The sequence below is a fragment of the Talpa occidentalis genome, unplaced genomic scaffold, assembly GCF_014898055.3.
Source record: "Talpa occidentalis isolate TD23 unplaced genomic scaffold, MPIMG_talOcc4v2.1 talOcc4.11, whole genome shotgun sequence".
In the NCBI taxonomy this organism is placed as follows: domain Eukaryota; kingdom Metazoa; phylum Chordata; class Mammalia; order Eulipotyphla; family Talpidae; genus Talpa; species Talpa occidentalis.
The window spans coordinates 13,802,953-13,822,195 of record NW_023601104.1 but is presented as its reverse complement, the minus strand read 5'-3'; the positions used below and the strand labels follow the sequence as shown (position 1 = coordinate 13,822,195).

At 44.0% G+C, this 19,243-nt stretch overlaps 1 protein-coding gene across 1 annotated transcript in view; it reads right to left on the bottom strand.

Annotated features, from left to right (window-relative positions):
* The window catches only part of SORD (sorbitol dehydrogenase), a 36,985-nt gene that overhangs the window by 7,826 nt on the left and 9,916 nt on the right, over nucleotides 1-19,243 (bottom strand). The window contains exons 2-6 of the mRNA XM_037502398.2: nucleotides 14,495-14,528; nucleotides 10,080-10,244; nucleotides 7,997-8,156; nucleotides 2,508-2,626; nucleotides 428-493 (exon numbers count right to left, since the gene is read on the bottom strand). Coding sequence (XP_037358295.1) covers nucleotides 428-493; nucleotides 2,508-2,626; nucleotides 7,997-8,156; nucleotides 10,080-10,244; nucleotides 14,495-14,528 — 544 coding nt within the window. The remainder of the gene's footprint in view (nucleotides 1-427; nucleotides 494-2,507; nucleotides 2,627-7,996; nucleotides 8,157-10,079; nucleotides 10,245-14,494; nucleotides 14,529-19,243) is intronic.

The window sequence follows — 19,243 nt, the reverse complement described above, 5'->3', positions numbered from 1 at the left end:
TACTTTTTATTTATTTATTTATTTTTATAGAGGCATGTTTTATTTATTTATTTGTTTGTTTGTTTTGTTTATACATGCACTGGGTACAGTCAGAAGCGCGGGAGGGTGAGAGAATTCACCAGAGCCAGAACGGGGAGCAGAACAGGCAGAAGGACCGAAGTACACTGCTGAGGGGAGCAGTGGGCGGCAGGAGAGGTCTGCGCGCCATGTGGGACCCTCCTCCGGTGGCCGGGAAGCAGCCGGGGATCGAACCGGTGCCGCAGAGGCCACGGACAGCTTCACAACCCAGCGCTCAACTGCTGCGCCACCGGGGAGGCCCTATATTGACTTTTTAAAAGAGTAAGTAAAATAAAGCATTTTCAGCATCATCTCATTAAGGAAAAAAATAAAGGAGATTCTATGCCAAAATGTTCACAGAGGAACTTACCCATCACCAGTACTTGAGCTGCTCCCATTGCTTTGGCAACAAGCAAAGTGACCATTCCAATAGGCCCTAAATAAAGCAGGCAATGAAAGATGTTTGTGAAATATTAAACATCATTTCCCCCAGTCTCCCATGCCAGGGCCTGATTAGCAACCTCCAACATCTATCCCACTGCCACATAGTAAGACCTGAACAACTGTTGAATGCCTAAATAAATGCATGCATGAGTAATTTTTTTAAAAGATTTATTTATACAAGAACCAGGGTACAGGCCAGACGAACGGGAGGGTAAGAGGATTCACCAGAGACAGAGAGGGGAACCGAACAGGCAGGGTGATGAAATACACTGCTGAGGGGAGCAGCGGGTGAGACAGGAGAGGTCTGCTTCGCCATGTGGGCATCTCCACAGCCGGCGGGCATCGAACTGATACTGCAGAGGCTGTGGACAGCTTCACAGCGCTGCGCTCAACCGTCTGCACCACCAGGGAGGCCCACATGAGTAATATTTGTCTATATGTAATCTGCTTCTAGTGTTGGGTTATCATTTGTTTCTTTCATTCCTTAGCACTAGACATTTTTCTCTTACTCTTGGGCACTCTTTGGTGGTAATCTCAAAGAACCAGAGGGTTGAAGGAAGCATTTATTAGTTCAGAGAATTCTCAGAAGGCCTGGAGATATTTTCCTGTTCTCTCTTTGACCCCACCTCAGAACCTGTCACACCTCCCCAGGAGAGATACAACCTCTTCAGGTGCCCTCGGAGAAATCACCCTAGAGGGTGTCCTTAAAGTGAGCTGGCAGACTGAGTTCACCCAGCTGCTCTAACAACTACAAAATGCTCAGGGGTCCAAGGACCAGCCTGGGAAAGCACCAGCTTCCCCATAACATCAGCAGGCAGATGACACTGTGGTTTTAAAACAATAAACCAGACTGACAAAATGAGGTTATGTAGAATATCTTTGGGAATCTGCTTTTTTGACACTCTCCTTGAAATAATTTTGTCAGTTCCCCCAGGAAGCAAAAGACTGGAAAAATGCCTGAAATGCTCAACAGAAGTGTAACTATTTAAATAAACCACAGTGCAATATTACACAGCTATTAAAATTTAAGTCATGATTCTTTATTGTTATGGAAAAATTGTTTATAATATATTGATTAAAAAAAGAGTGGGCAAAATAAACAATTTTCAGGAAGAGCTCATTAAGGAAAAGAAAAATATTAACAGTGATTCTGTCAGGCTAACGGATGATGGGGCTGTAGATGAATTTCTGTGTGTGTGTGTGTGTGTGTGTGTGTGTGTGTGTGTGCTCATGTATTGGATGTTATGTCTGTATGACCTATCTTCTTTTTCTATGGCAAAAAAGTATTTTTAAAAATCTGTCACCTGCATCCTGCAGTCTGCTGGATCACTGAGACAAGTCTGTCCTATATTCATGACCCCTCTGAGGAAGTCCTAAAGAAAATCACTCACAAAAGTGTATGAGGAACAGCAGATCACACCCATGTGAACATGCTGTCTGGGTAACCAGGAGTTGGAAATCTAAAATGATTCTGTCTGGGACCACTGGGACTGGTTCAGGTTGGCTGGAAGCAGGGGAGGAAACTGGGCACCAGTAGCGACCCCTAAGTGGCCAGGGTGCTGGCCCATGGCTGGGTTCCACTCCTTCCACTCGTCATGAGCAGGTCCTACCTCATTCCTGGATGGACCAAGAGTCCACTTTGCCCCTCAACATGAAAGTTCCAAAAGTTGCCCTTTCCTCTGCTATACAAATATTTCTCTAGTTTCATGCTCAGTTGAAAAATAATCCCAAGTTATATTCTTTAATGAATAAAATTAATTCATTTAAAAATAAAATGAATTTTATTTTGCCTAGAAAAATAACATTAATTACTTCATGTCTGCAGACAGTTTATTAAGTGAAGTACAGATCACTGAAGGAATGGACACGGTAATCCCTCCTCCTAAGCCAGAAAGTTTGAAATTTGTCCAGGACAAATTTCAGCCCTTGGAGGGAGAATGAGATGGGCAGAAGGTCCCCACATTTCCAGTTAGTGAATTCACAACCAAGTGCCATCTATTTCTTACCAGCTCCACACACAAAGACCTTGTGTCCAAGGGTGATTCCAGCTCGCCGGCAGGCATGGATCCCCACAGAAAGTGGCTCAATCAGGGCCCCTTCCTCAAAGGTGACATTGTCAGGAAGCCTGGAGAGTCATTGAACACCTATGGTTAGTCCCCCTGGGGTTGACAATAACAACAAGAGCTAATAGTTACTGAGCATTTATTTACGCGCAGAGCAATGTGCTTTGCAACTTACATATATTCACTCAAGTAAATCCTTAGGGCAGTTCTGTGATGGGCACTCTTACATAATTTTACAGATGAAGAAACCAAATCTTGGAGCATGCACTGACTTGCTCCAAAGGTTCAAAGCTAGTGAGGGGTTCAAAGGGTTTGAACTAGAAGCCACATGATTCCAGAACCCTTTCTACACTGCCCTGCTCTGAAAATGTTTTCTTTTTTAAGATTTATTTATTCATGCATATAAGAGCTGGAGTATAGACCAGAAGTGCGGGGGGCAGGAGGGGCAGGGGCGTAAGAGGATTCACCAGAGACAGAGTGGGGAGCAGAATAGGTGGATCTACTGAAATACAATGCTGAGGGGAGCAGCAGGCAAGACAGGAGAGGTCTGCTGCGCCATGTGGGTCAGCTCCCTGGCTGGGGATGGAACTTGTGCTGTAGTGGCTGTCAGTAGCTTCATAGTGTTGAGACTTAACCCCTTGCGCCACCAGGGAGGCCCTGAAAATGCTCTTCTTTGGAGAAATCACTTTTGTGAATGGAAGTCCATTCCAATACAAGGCTATCATAAATAATTCAGAAGTTCACTTAACGAGGGGGTAACAGAACCCCATTCTAGCACGTCATCTATTTCTCAAACTTACAGCCTTTCTGGTTTCACTTTAGTAAACAATCCTGATCAGCAGCAGTTTTATAAAACACTTATTCAAGAGCTCCATATTATATGTTTCAGAGGACCACATGTAATGGCAGCAGCTGCCTGGCTGCCCCAGGACAGGTTGAAATGAGGATGTCTCCCACACAGCTGATAAAGTGCTGTGTCACCTATACCACTGGGTGCTTGGTTTTCACTTATGAGTCCACTGGCATCTTGATCTTATTAACAACATCCCACTGATGATCACAGCAAATATTTATATAAGGCTTTAGAGATTAGAGAGCTTTCTTGTCATTGTCTTATTTAATCCTCACCATGACCTTTAACAGACAGGAAGGGCAGGCTTCATTTTTTACCTTAATTCTACAGATGAGCAAGCTAAAGCTCAATGTCATTAAGAGATGTATTCAAGGTGGGCCTCTCGGGTGGCACAAGGGGTTAAGCACAGCACTGTGAAGCTACCCATAGCCTCTGTAGCACAAGTTCAATCCCCGGCAGGCTAGGGAGCTACCCACATGGCACAGCAGACCGCTCCTGACTCGCCCACTGTTCCCCTCAGCAGTGTATTTCGGTCGATCTGCTTGTTCTGTTCCCCACTGTCTCTGGTGAATCCTCTCACCCCCCACACCTCTGGCCTACACCCCAATTCTTGGATGCATACATAAATAAATCTTAAAAAAAAAAAAAAAAAGAGATGTGTCAGGCCTCCCCTGGTAGTGCAGGTGGTTGAGCGCAGCGCTATAAAGCTATCCAGACTCTGCAGTGCCGGTTTGATCCCTGCCGGCCAGCGAGGGTCCCACATAGCGCGGCTGACCTCTCCTGTCTTGCCCGCTGCTCCCTCAGCAGTGTATTTCGTCAGTCTGCCTGTTCTGTTTCCCGCTCTATCTCTGGTGAATACTCTCACCCTCCTGCGCATCTGGCCTGTACCCCGGTTCTTGTATAAATAAAATAAAAATAAATCTTAAAAAAAAAAAAGGAGATGTGCCCAAGGTTATGAGGCTGGTGGATAAAAAAGCAAGACTTGAATTCAGGTCTCCTGCTACCACATACTCTGCCTGTAGCATATCAGCTGCCTCTTATAAGCAGCGCTGTAGTTAGTATCTAATTTCTGCTAGTTCCTCCCACATGCAGAAACACAAACACCCTCAAATTCCAAAAATAAAAAGGTAGCCAAGTCATGTGTTCATTCCCGTGCTCTTTCTTTCATTGCTCGTGATTGATCCTCTACAGGATGACTAACAAGAAGCCTGACTGCTGCCCACCACACTTTTCTTCTCATCCCCTCTGCTTCTTTCTTGACACCCCTGCCCCTCACAATCCACTAGCCTTTCCTCTGACTGCTGTTATCACCCTCTACCCTATTCCCTACTCCATAATTCTATATAGATAAGGGAAATAAGCATGAAACGAATTAACAAAGACTCTCTTAAGGACCTCCCAACCATGCTATCTCAGATACACTAAGCCTCCCTCCCTCCCCAATCTGTGTTGTCTCTATAAGCTGAAGGGGGTCTTTGGTGAGGAACCAACACCTTCCCTCTGACTTCGCCTAAGAATAAAAAGACCAAGGAAGAAAAGAAAAAGAGAAAATTGTTATCTGGGAATTTATTCTACTGATGAGATAGTTCGGCCTTATCAGGCCTTATCACATATGCTGGTAAGGCCAGCCCCACTGAGGGCAGGCTGGTGCAGGGGCAGAGCCCCCAGGCAAGGGGCCCTGGGGCTCACTCCCTCTGCACTGACCTTGGCAGAGTTAGTGGAAAGGGTTACCTCCTTCCTCAATCTTCTCCAGTGGGGATTGAGGAGTAAGGGAGGTAAGAAGTGTAGGGTAAATGGTTTTTCAGGCTTTTCTGCCCTCCCACCATTAGGCTTGCCATGCCTGATGGGGCACATGCAGTTATTATTACATTGTTGCAAACTATCTATTTACTTCTGTGGGCCATGGGAGGAGTATTGAGAGAAGAGGCAGGAGAGAGAAGAGGGAGAAAGAGGCCAGAGAAGCCCAGAGTGAAGACTTGCTGGGGGCTTGGAGGCCTACAGGCCTCCTGGCCGCCGCCCCCCCACCCCTTGCCTGACTTGTACCTGTTTGCCATACTACATGTACAGCTCAATAAAAGCCTGAGAAACCCACCCAGGGCTCCAGGACTCCTTTTACCCAGTTTGCCCGAATCCTAGGAAACCTGCTCAGTGACCATCCTTCCACTACAAGAGGACTCTAAGTTTCTTTTATCTTTTTATTAGCTTTTTATTTTATTTTCAAGAGTTATTTTTTATTGTAACATTGGTTTACAACACTGTATAGGGTTTGGAGGAGAGGATCTCTAAGGTTTTTTTGCAGCCCTAACCTTTCATGACTTTATAAATACCAAGAATGACAATGCAACTTGGTGGTTTTCATGACAGGGTTACAGGAACAGGCAAAGGGGTAAGAGATATTCAAGAAGCCAAGAGGGAAGCAGGAAGATAGAAAGAAAATAAGGTGGGTAGAGAAATAAAGAGACTGTGGTAGTGTTGGAATCTTTACGAAGATAAACCAGAGAGGAAGCTTGGGTCCAGGGCTGGACAGGGGACATAGGCAGAAAGTAACCTGGGAGGAGAGGAACGGTGGAGTTCAGCCTTCCCATTAACATTGCCAACCCGAACACCCACTCCCCCACCATTCCCTACAACTCAATACCCTTTAGTTCAAGGCTCCCTTTCAGGTTTTTTTTTTTTTAAAGATTTATCTGTATATGCATAGAGGAACTGGGTTGTAGGCCAGAGGTGGGGGGAGTGAGAGGATTCACCAGAGACAATGTGGGGAACAGAACAGGAGGATATGGACCTCCCTGGTGGCACAAAACACAACTATGAAGCTATCTGCAGCAACTGAAGCACGAGTTTGATCCGCGGCCAGGGAGCAACCCACATGGCGCAGCAGACATCTCCTGTCTTGCCTGCTGCTCCCCTCAGCAGTGTATTTCAGTCCATCTGCCTGTTCTGTTCCCCACTCTGACTTTGGTGAATCCTCTCACCTCCCACACCTCTGGCCGGTACCTCACTTCTTATATGCATAAATAAACCTTTAAAAAAAAAAAAAAAGAACACGAGGCTATACTGAAATACACTGCTGAGGGGAGCAGTGAGTGAGACAGGAGAGGTCTGCTGTGCCATGTGTGTGGGTCAGCTCCCTGACCAGGGATCAATATTACATGGTTGGTGATAGCTCGATAGTGCTATGTCTTTAATCCCTGAGCCGCCAGGAAGGCCCTCCATTCCCCACAGTACAAGATCACAGCTGTGCCATATTGTGGTCCCTACTATGTACCAGGCTTTGTGCTGAATACTTGATATGCCTTTCTTATTGAATCTTATCAATAAGCCTATGCATTTCTTCATACTAGTGCTATTCTTGTCTCCATTTTACAGGCAAGCATATTGAGGTTACAAAGTTTAAGTAACTTGTTCAAGGTGACATGGTTGGTAAAAGGCAGAGAACAATGGTTAGCTTGAGCTCTACCATTAGATCTGCGGGAAGAGTCATGCCGATGACCAGAAAACATGGCTGGTTCAGGCACCCCTTGCTAAAAGGAACACTTTGCCCAAGTAACCTGTTTTCTTCCCGAGCAGGTTTAGGTATTGACTTAAACTCATCATGAAGTCTCTGAGCTGTGACTCCTCTCCAGGCTTCCAGTGGACACTGGAAACTCAGATCTGTGGGACCACCTGTCTGTGACTGCCACCTGGCCTCCATTGCACAAGCCGCATCCCAGCTGACAGAACTACCTCTGGGACCAGACAGGGTGGCAGGAAAACTCAGTCAAATGGAAGAAAAGCAGCACATCAGCCTTGAGAGTCCCATGGGCTGGCCAGACAGAACCATTCACGCCAAGACCATCTTGGGAGTGAGCACAGGGCAGGAACTTGAGAATCATAGTCGTTCTGCCTTGACTTCTATCTGCTTTGTGCCCCAGTCAGTTAGCCTCCTCCGGCCTCTGCTCACCCCTGCATAAAACTGCAGTAGTGGTACCCACCTCATTATTATCCCAATGATGGTTAAGTAAGGTAAGGATGCATGACACCTGTTATTAGCACAAGGCCAGGCATGTGGCTTTACATGCATTGCCTTATTTAACCTTTAGGTAATTAAGTGAAACTGAAGCAGAGGATGGCTAAGTCATTTCCTCAAAATCACTTGCTAGGAGTGAGTGGATCAAGGGTCCTTCCTGACACTCACACCTGGCTCTATGCCAGGCCATCTTGGTAAACCTCACTTGCTGCTATTATGATCAAAGTCACTGCTGTTGTCAGTTCTCTTCTCTGCGGCTGCAGTGGAAACCAGGAGGACAAACCACAAGCTGCCTCCAGGACGGCTGGAGAGGACTGAGTGATTTCAGTAACAATTTTCTACTGCTGCTCTCGGAGAGAGAAAGTCCAAAACCAAGCACTGTGAATCAGTCTTAGCCCTAGTCAAGCTATCCTCCCTCGATCCACCAAGAAACACAGACCTGTGCGGGGGATGCCTCTTGTCTGGAATCATGAACTGAATAAAGAAATCACCACAGGAAACTCGCAGAAAGAACACCAAACGGATGGAGAGGGAGCTGCACAGGCGGCACAGCAGGCAGTGGGTACTAACTTGTAACAGAAGTCAGCATTGTGCTTGTAGAAGCGGCAGAGGTTTCCATCATCAGGGGGCGTGGCACAGAAGAAGATGGTCGGTGACAAGTTGTATCGGCCCATCTTGCAGAATTCATCGGTTACTCGGGGAGCACCAGGCTCGATGGCAACACGATCACCTGGAGAGGAAAACGTGGGCAGGGGCAGAGATGCTGTGAAGGGACTTGTGCTCAGGGCAGATGATGGATGGGGGAATCTGGCTCAATCGGTGCTCTCCTCCCTGGGTGCCCTAGGCAAGGTCAGTCCACTAGTGCTTCACACGAGACACGGCACTGATTCATGCAGAGAAAATGACTACCCACATCTCCACAGACTGGTTTGATTGCCCTTTTACTAACTCCTGCAACAAGTCAATCTGCCCCTCTAGCTCCGTAGACACCTCTCAACTTGGAAGCACAGGACCGATTCCATCACTAAGGCAAACCAAGCCTAGCTTCCATCTCCTGCTTCTGCAAAAGAGGTAGCTCATGTGTGGAATTTGCAGACAATTTTTTCTTCAACTGTTTTGAAAACACAGAAGGCTTTGACAAACACTAAAGCCATAATTACGGTGTATCTTATTTAGTTGGGTGTGTTTAGACAATACCTACAAGTCAACCAATTCCTGGTAAATGACCTATTGAGGACTCCAACTGGTGCAGCAGAGAGTAGCATTCAGGTTGCAGAACAGCAAGCTCTATTGTAATTTTACTCTATATCTGCTTAGAAACACAGCCTTAGAATTGCTTTCTATCCTATAATTATGGAGATTATCAAATATACAGCATAGTTGAAAGAACTGTAAAAGGAACATCCAGACATCCTGCATCTAGATTCTTCAATTAACATTCAGTTTTATTCACTTTCATCACATGCATCCATCCCTCCCCATCTCTCCTTTATCTATCAACCAGTCCATCTTCTTTGCTGACACATTTCAAAGTAGGTTGCAAACATTAGCACACTTCACCCTTAGATACTTCAGCCTGTATAACATTAACTAGAGTTCAGCATCTGTTTATGATTCTTTTTGAAGGGAAAATTAAGACACTGATAGATCATTAGGTGAATTTTGATAAATGTGTAAACTCCTATCAAAATATAGACCTTTGACAGTACCTCAGAAATTTAATTTCTTTCTATACCTTCCCAGTCAATTCTGACTCCTCTCCCTACCCCCAGAGGGATGTACTACTAGATAGAAGTCTGAGAAGAACTGGTAGAGGTCTGCCCTTTACTAAGCAGAGACATGTGAAGCTATTTTTATACATTTTTTTGTGTTAAAGTACCCAGAGAAACATGTAAAGTCCTTGTACATAGTATTTACTAAAGGTAGGCATGGTGATAATAGTAGCAGTAGCAAAATCTAGCAGTATTGCATTTGTCGTAATTATCTGAGCAGGTGCTACAGAGGAAATTCAAGCTATGAAATAGGCAGAGCGTAAGTAAATTAGAATTCAATCATGCCTTAGATTTATTGATTCTTTCAGAGCTAACACAGAATGGCACCTTCTGCCAACCCACCCTTCCCTGGATAATCTGACATCTCTAGGCTGTACATTGGTCTCACCAGCAAAGGAAGGTCAAAGCCAATAGTTAGCTATGCCAATATAGTTAGGATTTAATTCGCCATATTGGGGAAATCCACAATCTGCCACAGCTGAGAATTCCTCCCTTTGGAAGAATAAGTAAGCAAATATTGATGGTTTCCAACATTCATTAAAATGAAAAACTGCATTCAAGGTCCTGGTTTTTGGCAGGAAGAGGAAGTTTGCAGTTCCTGTGACTGGAAGGTTTTCCCTAGCCCTTTACCTGACTTCAGGGGGTGGATTAATTGTCCCTTCTGTAGGGATATGGGCAAATTCCCAGAGAGTACCCTATATCCTGCTCCACTGCCCTTAACATAACTGTAATTAAGACCTATCTGTCTGTCTCAGGTCTGTTCAGACTGAGATAGTCTCGTTCATTGCTGTATCTTTTGTGTTTAATACAGGTCCTGGCTCACAGAAAGCACCCAAATTTATGTGGAATGAAATTCATTATTGAAGAAAGGCTTTGTTGACCTGGTTTTAAGTGTTTGACCAATGATCCCACTTTTACAACTGTTCCAGAAGCTTCATGTCCCAGCACCATTGGCTTTTTCACAATAAAATCCCCAATTCGACCATTCTGCCAGTAGTGGACATCTGAGCCGCAGATTCCAACAGAATGCATCTTCAGTAGCACCTCTGATAAGAGAAAGGAGAGAAAGCAAGTGAGGGAGAGGACAACTCCTCTATCATTCTGCAGCATCCTAGCACTTTTCCTCTGGACAAGGAAAGGGCTTGGTTTTGACAGTCAGGTATACAATTTAAACTATAGAGGAAAATTAGTTAAACAGTTACCACCAATTAAGTCTTGCAATGCAAAAAAGCTTCCACAGAGCAAAATAACTGCATGTGATGGTTAATTCTATCTGTCAGCTTTGCTAGGCTGCAATAACCAGTTATTTGGAAAATACTAGATGCTGCTGTGAAGATGCTTTTTAGATGTGATTAACATTTAAGCATTCCATGTTCAGTGCAGCAATATTCATAATAGTCATGATAGGAACTAAGTGTCCATCATGGTTGAATGGATAAAGAATATATGGTTTAGGATCATTTCACTTATGTGGAAAAAAAAAAAAGCAAGCAACCTGTGAAACAAATCAAAACAAACCTTTGAAATCTGATTACAGATCTGAGGCTAACAGGAGGGTAGGATGGGGACTGGGGAGCAAAGGGAGGGGGGTTCAATGGACATGGTGGAGGATTATTGGTGCTTTAGTAGTAGGCATGTAACAAGCATTTGCAGAGACGTAAACCTATTCTCCTAAAACAATGTTGTAAACCAACATTACCTCAAAATTTTTTACTTAAAAATGAAAAAGGTTGGAAAAAAAGATTGTAGTTTATATATATTCCATCACAAAAAGAACAAAACCTTGCCATTTATGACAACCTGAATGAGCCTTGAGGGAGGGCATGAGGCTAAGTGAAATAACTAGACAGAGAAAGACAAATAATATACAAATATGATTTCATTTTATGTGTAGAATCAAAAAACAGCAACCAACCAAAAAAATATACAAAAATATGATTTGATTTGTATGTGGAATCAAAACCAAAAAACAACCAACCAAAAAAAAAAAAAATTGAGCTCACATATACTGAAAACAGATTGGTTTTGGCCAGTGGCAGGGAAAAAGCGAAATGGGTAAAGGAGTCAACTGAAATCATTTATTTCGGTTATGAAATAAATGATGAGACTATAATATACAGTATGGGAATATTAGTCAATTATACTATATTACATATTTGAAAGTTTCTAAGTTCTCATCACAAGAAAAAAACATTTGTAACTCTATATGGTGGCAGATGCAACTATACAGTGATGGTGCCTACTTATTGTGATCATTCACAGTGTATACAAATAGCAAGACACTATATCCTGTACATTTGACACTGACATAATGTTATATGTCAATTATAACCTCAATAAAAACAAACGAGCATTTAAATCAGTAAACTTAAAGCGGATTTCCCTCTACAATGTAGACAAATCTCATCCAATCAGTGAAGACAGTTTTCCTGAAGAAGCAATTCTCCAATATGGCAATATCACCTCAATTTCCAGTCTTGTGGTCAGCCCTAAAAACTTCAGTTCCCACAATCATGTTAAGCCCCAAAATAAATCTCCCCCCTCACTCCATACACACACACACAAACACACACAAACTGTAAGAACAAACCTATACAATAAATCTATCTCTCCTATGTCTCTAGAGAACTCTAATACACTGCATCAGTAAGATATTATTAGTAAGGAGAAATGTACCAACCACCTAAGAGAACAAACTGTTAAATTTTTTAGCATCTAACAGCTTCCAGACAATGAATATGCTATGCTTGATTCCTACCTATTCATGTGAGGGAGGCTGGCAGAATCTAGGCTTGGCAACATGAGCTACCAGGCTGCATTCTTCATGTCTGTTGTTTTCTTTAAAAGTGCAGCTTTAATTTAAACCACCCAAAGATTTCAACTGGCATCTCCCCTTTACAAGTTTGAATAAAGTGAGATTTGGTGGTATTGTTGTTGTCAGTTTTCCAAGTTGAGAATAATGAAGCTACTGAGCCTCTTTGCTAAAATAAGTACTAGAAGATTACTGCCTCATCTAACTGAGATGACCACGTTAAGAGTATCCCCCTGAGAAAAAACTCTGTCTCAGACAGACAAAGAGACCCAAAGCTGTGCTATGCATTCAGATGTCTCACACACTGTCCTTGCCACAAACCGTGGGTGATCCACCAGGCGTGGCCCTAACTTTCTTCATCTTTGGTTTTGGGAACAGAGTCAGAAATGGCAGGGTGAATTCTGAGATCAATGGTGGGGGATAGTCATTTGTCTAAAGAAAATTATCCCAGAGTTTCCACCGCTGCCAATTTGTAATAAGCGATGAAATCTGATTTCAAGAACTCTAGCTGAAGTTATCATCATTTCCCCCTCCAATTCAAATGTAGCAACAGACATGAAAGTGAAGACAGAAGCTGCCTCATCAATCTGCAGCCTCTGCAGCACGAGTTCGATCCCCAGCCAGGGAGCAACCAACATGGTGCAGCAGACCTCTCCTGTCTTGCCCACTGCTCCCCTCAGCAGTGTATTTCAGTCAATCCGCCTGTTCTGCTCCCCACTCTGTCTCTGGTGAATCCTCTCATCCCCCACACCTCTGGCCTGTACCCCAGCTCTTGTATGCATAAATAAATAAATCTTTAAAAAAAAAAAAAAAAGAAGCTGCCTCAGAGAGAGAAGCAGAACCCGGACCCCTCGAGTTCTAGTCCTTGTTTGGGCACCTCTGCAATCAACGACAACTTTTCAGGAAATCATGAGGTACCGCCTTCATGTCTCTGAATATGATATCTTGGTGAAAAAGCTTAAGCCCTAAATATACATCATTTGCTAAACACTGATAGAAATATCTATTGTCTGCATTTTTATCACTCTACATGAATAACCCAACTGACCTTTGAGTAGCAAAGCTCTGGAAGCTGCCAGGAAAGCTGCCTCCAATCTTATGCTCACACAGAAGCTACAATTCTGGGGTGAGGTGGGCTGGGTTGGGGAACTACATCCCCAAATCCACAAGACAGAAAGGACTTGAGTATCTAGATGTGGGATGAGTTGTCTATATCGCTGGCCCTGGCTCCCAGTCTCACTTCAGAGTTATGCAGATTACGAAGTGGGACCCCAGGGATGGGAGGGACTGGAAAACCATCAGCAAGGCTCTGTCCCACCCAATCTATCCTAGCCAACCAGGCACAGACACCACCCCAGGAAACGTGCATGTCAGCTTGGCCCAGTAGGCTTGTGTGTACAGTGAGAGGCCAGAAGGAGCAGAGCAAAGGTGATGGGAGCCTTGCCCCAGTGCACTCACCTACTTTCTGCAGTGGCGCAGGGCTGCATGCGGCTTTTCTTGTCCCTACCAAGCAGAAGGTCCTGAGCCACTCCCTCTCCTAATTAATAAAGTTCTGCAGATGTTTTCCTTAACAAATTTCAGGGTAGGGTTAGGACATGATTGGCAAGCCAAGTAACAGCTTATGGCGGACAGAATGACCTACTCTGTTATTAGGGGAAGGGAGGGACAACTCTGACTTTGGTCTATAAAGACATTTTATGTCAAAAAACTCTGTGACAAGCCAGCAATCTGAGGTGTTAACTATTCTGGGTCTATTGTTATTTCTTTTTTTTTTTTTAAAGATTTATGTATGTATGTATGTATTTATTTATTTTTTATTTATACAAGCACTGGGTACAGTCAGAAGTGCAGGAGGGTGAGAGAATTCACCAGAGCCAGAGCGGGGAGCAGAGCAGGCAGAAGGACCAAAGTACACTGCTGAGGGGAGCAGCGGACGGCAGGAGAGGTCTGCGCGCCATGTGGGACCCTCACCCTGTGGCCGGGGAGCAGCCGGGGATCCAACCGGCGCCACAGAGTCCGCGGGCAGCTTCACAACCCAGTTGTTATTTCTTTTATCTCATGTAGTAGCCAAATTAAATTTACCCCTTCCTACTGTGGATAACACCCTAGGCCCTCAGCCTAACAAAAGCATAGGTCTTTTTTTTTTTTTTTTTTTTTGCACGCTCTGAAACATTTATTTCTCCATCTTTTTTTAAATTTTTTTAATTTAAATTTTATTACAACCCCCTTATTTTGACCCCAATCCCTCCTTTCCCCGTCCCCCCATCCCCCATAGAGTGTCTCTGGTTCATAGTTGTTTGTTGATTTTGATATATTCTTTCTTAGAGTTATTCTTTTTCCTGGTCCCTTATTTAGGTTTTCTAGATTCCTGCTATGAGTGAGACCATCCGATATTTAATGAAGCTAAAAGTAATGAATGGTAGGGAAAGAGGAGGTAAGGGAGTAATACAAATGTATTTCCAGAATAAGAAACAGAAAACCTACCATTTGGGCCTGGCTCAGGGATTGGATAGTTCTCCTAAAGGAAACAAAACAGAAAAAAAAAAAAATTAGTTAGCATACTTGATAACTTTATCTTATGAACATTTCCCCCCTTTTTTTTTTTGTTTGTTAAAGTGGAATTTCACTCAAATATTTCTTAACACAGGAACAGACCATACTGCTGCTGTTGGAAGCCTTAGGGAGTACACTCTAATTGCTGACTTCACCCACGCCTCCAGTGCAATTCCCCCAGGAGCAAGAAAGAAGTATTTACATGCACCCCATAAGCAGAAAGAACATGCTGCTCCTGGATCTCTAGATCTGTCTTCCATATCAGATCCCCCTCTCCAGGAAAAACATTCTTAGACACAGATTTGCTTGGTCTGACAAACTTACACAGAGAGAAGATGAGGGTGTTTCTTGCAGTTGTATCTGAGGGTTTTTTCTCTGTAGACAGACTGGAGAAAGCGTGCGTGCTGCAGGACACAGACCAGCGCCTGGCCCTCTCTTCCCAAACGCCCCCATGTGGAGTTTTTTAGAGGGCGGTTGGGAACACATGGGCCCTGCATCTTGGCCACTCCCAGAGTTCCAAAAGCAACCTTAGCTATTCTGGTATTCATGATTGATAATATATGTCAGTTTACAACACATTTTTTTTCCCAACTGGTTAGGACATTCCTGGTGATAAGGAGGAAGGTTACTGTGTGCCAAATTCAAGTTTTGATTTTAACTTTGAAGGCAGCCAAAAAGAGGGAGAAGGGCTATAAAATGTTATAGCACCTATTATGTGCCAGATGGTGTGCTGGGCTTTGTGCACATCATGGCACATGCTCCTCATCACAGTCTACAGTTTGCAGACAAGAAACCTGAGGCTGAGAAGTTAAATGACTTACTCAAGATCATTACCACCAGAGTAGCTAAACCAGGGTTGAACTCAGGTGTGTCCTACTCTGAGATTCCCAAGCCTGCTTCACTGTATCCCACTGTACCCCCAAGGTGGTTGGAATAAGCCTTTTGTCCTTCACAGGTGATTTAGGAGCTGTCAATCAGGCTTAAAACTTGCACTTGAAAGACTCCCCCAAATTTTTGTATAGGTAACACAAGGTCTATTTTGCTAACAAGACAATAAATACCTGGATACCAACGGCCACTCCTTCAATCTCTTCAGCACCAGGTACAGAGCTCTGTTCCAAACCAGGGGGAGGAGGGAGGTTTATTAACTAACCACTCTCCAATATACTGCTTCTGCAACAGGCCTGAGGTACTTGTTCCTCTCAGATGACTGGTCCATTCAGGTGAAGCCACTCAATGCTAATTTGAACTCCTGTCTCCAGTGAGACAAAGCTGAAGTGACAATGCTAATGCTGATTAGCTAACACTGGCCAACTTCTTCGTGTCAGGGCCTGTGCTAACTGCCCTACATGCATCTCCTTTAATCCTCACAACAACCCTATATAGAACCTTCTATTATTATCAACCCATTTTTCCAAAGGATGAGACAGAGGAAGAGGACATGTAGCAAGCTGTCGTTGGTACTGTTATAGGGCAGCCCTGATACAAAACGGGTTGCCTGACTGTGGGTCCTCACCCGCGCACTCAAAAGGACTTACCAATACTCTACTGCAGGCACACGAGAAAGGTTAATAAAAGGTTCATTTACAAGGGAAGGGGAAATGAGGAAATGTACAGCTCAGGTAGAAAAGTGGGAGAAAAGTTTTAAATGCGTCCTACCCGATCCACCGATCTGGAATCCCAAATGGCCAGGAGCTCTGAAGCCAGGAGGCGAGCGATAGCGAGCCCCGCAAGGCCCACGTGTTTGGTTTTTATACTCAACCTGGCTGCTTAACTCCACCCTCTGGTCCCAGCCACCTTCCCTTTGGTGGTGACGGGGATTTGTCTTTCCCAACATCCTGATGGCTTTGGCCTGGAGTGGGGGTGGAGTCCACAAAGCCTGCATGGAATTAGCTCAGGACATCCTTACCCCCAACAGTAACAATGAGGTAGTAATGGCAGAGCTGCGTCCAAAAAAGCAGTCTTAAAAAAAAAAAAAAAAAAAAAAACCTGCAAAAAAAAAAATTATACAAAAAAGCAGTCTAATATGGTGAAACAGGCTCAAGGCAGACTTTTTTTTTTAAAAAGGCTTACTTTTTTTAAAAAGGATGTATTTATGCATACAAGTACTGGGGTACAGGCCAGAGGTGTAGGGGGTGAAAGGATCCACCAGAGGCAGAGTGGGGAACAAACAGGCAGATCTGTTGAAATATACTGCTGAGGGGAGCAGCGGGCGCAGCAGGAGAGGTCTGATGCGCCATGTGGGTATCTCCCTCGCTGGGGATCGAACTCATGCTGCAGTGGCTGTGGATAGTTTCATAGGTTGCATCTTAACCCTAGCCTCTGCAGCGCGGGTTTGATTCCTGGCTGGCCAGGGAGATACTCTCCTGTCTCTCCCGCTGCTCCCCTCAGCGGTGCTTTTGGTCTGTCTGCCTGTTCTGCTCCCCGCTCTGTCTCTGGTGGATCCGCTCACCCCCCCACACCTCTGGCCTGTACCCCAGCTATTGTATAAATAAAAATAAATCTTAAAAAAAAAGAATATCTGTGTTCATTTATGTTTCTGTTACACTGTGAAATTTTAAAATGCAGGTTAAGTTGAAACTAAAGACTAAGGTCTTGGGCCTCCCTGGTGGCGCGAGGGGTTAAGCACAGCACTGTGAAGCAATCCTCAGCCTCTGCAGCATGAGTTCGATTGCCGGCCAGGGAGCGACCCACATGGCAAAGCAGACCTCCCTCCTGACTCGCCCGCTGCTCCCCTCAGCAGTGTACTTCAGTCAATCTGCCTGTTCGTTTCCCACTCTGTCTCTGGTGAATCCTCTCAGTCCCCCCACCCCCGCACCTCTGGCCTGTACTCCAGCTCTTGTATGCATAAATAAATCTTTAAAAAAAAAAAAAAGACTAATGTCTTTATTTCAAACATGGAACATCTCATCCTCCCCGACAAGGCACTAACTTCCCAGGCACTGAGAAAAGGCACAATTTTCCACAGCATAGTTTTCATTTTCTTGCCTCCAAGCACACCAGGCCTCAATACCCCATTAGTGGGTGGAGGGGTGGTGAGATTCAAGCACAAACAGCTGGGCACACTAAGTAGGTCTGGGTCACTAGAGATGACTATTATAAGTACTTACTGAATTAACAGCCTTTGGCTTTATCACACAGGCAAAGCTGCAGTGACTCTCCAAGACACTAGAGGGTGCAGTGTCAACAACCTGGCTTTTTCTTTTTTTCTTTTTGATTGTCAATTATTTTATTTTTTTATCTCTCATTTTTATTTTTTTACATCATTATTCATTTTTAAACAATATTTGCTTCCCCCCACCTCCTCAGGTGCAGTCCCCATAGAGTTTCCTTCACCAAGGCACCCGTGCACCATCACCTCAGTCCCCTGTGCTCCTCCCTCCCTCCCTCTGATCCCTCTCCCTCCTCCTCCCCTGCAGCATGTCTCTGATTTATAATTGTCCATTTTTGCTTTGTTGTGTTTTGTACTGTTATTATTTTTTTACACTGATGTCTTATTTGGCTCCCCTATATTCTTGCTATAAGTGAAACCATCTGATACTTTTCTTTTTCCTTCTGGCTTGTTTCACTGAGCATAATTTGTTCTAGCTTCACCCACATTGCTGCAAATGGCATGATTTTATCTTTTTTTAATAGCTGAACACACCTTATGGATAATTTAAATACCTCTTCTATCTCCCCTCTGAAGACATGCCTCCTGAGCACCAGACCTTGCTAAGATCAGCCCTTACATTTGTAAATATTATCCCAGGCACATCTGTGGCACTCACAATGTTTTAGAAAGTAATCACAGCACAGTTGCTTAAAGAATTTTGCTTTTCACTTGTGATTCCTTGGTATGAGGTTGGTTACAATCCTCTGTTTACTTAATCTCCTTTTCTGTCTCAGATTCCAGTGGTGATATTCTTTCATTTAACCTATTTCTCATCTATCAGAGTTTCTTAGTTCCTCTGAAATCTCAAACTTTCACTTTTATCCCCACAACCCCTTTCTTCCCAAAGGTTTTGTAATCTCAGGCTAACTCATGACTTCCTGAACAGGATTTCTTATCTTTCTGTGAGTGACAGTAAAAGGGGATAAAGAAGTTACTATTCTTTTCTATAGCAGTGTATATTTTTACAGCATTTTCTAATTCAAGTCAGAAACACATGTGATATACATCTTTTTCCTTCTTCTAACACCTTCAGGTCTCTCCCTGCTCCCCCCCCCCACCCCATTAATATCATGGAAATACTCTGGAGAACTCTCTGTGGGAACAAGGAATCATTCGGTGCCTCCAGCATCCTAAATGCTATCTTGCTTTTTCAAAAAAATATTTTCTGAGGGGCCTCCCTAGTGGCACAAGGGGTTAAGTCTCAGCATGTCGCCAGCCACTGCAGCATGATTTGGATCCCCGGCCAGGGAGCTAACCCACATGACACAGCAGACCTCTCCTGTCTCCCCACTGTCTCTGGTGAATCATCTTACCCTCCCACACCTCTGGCCTATACCCCAGCTCTTGTATGCAAAAATAAATAAAATAAATCTTTGAAAAATATATTTTCTGAAACTAGCCTAAATATGTACTTCCTAAATACATGCTAATAGCCTCCTACTTCCACCTGCACATTCAAGTATATTCTCTTTGTACATGTTCGCCAGGTGTAGCAATGGCCTTAACACAAGGAGAAATCAGAGAAA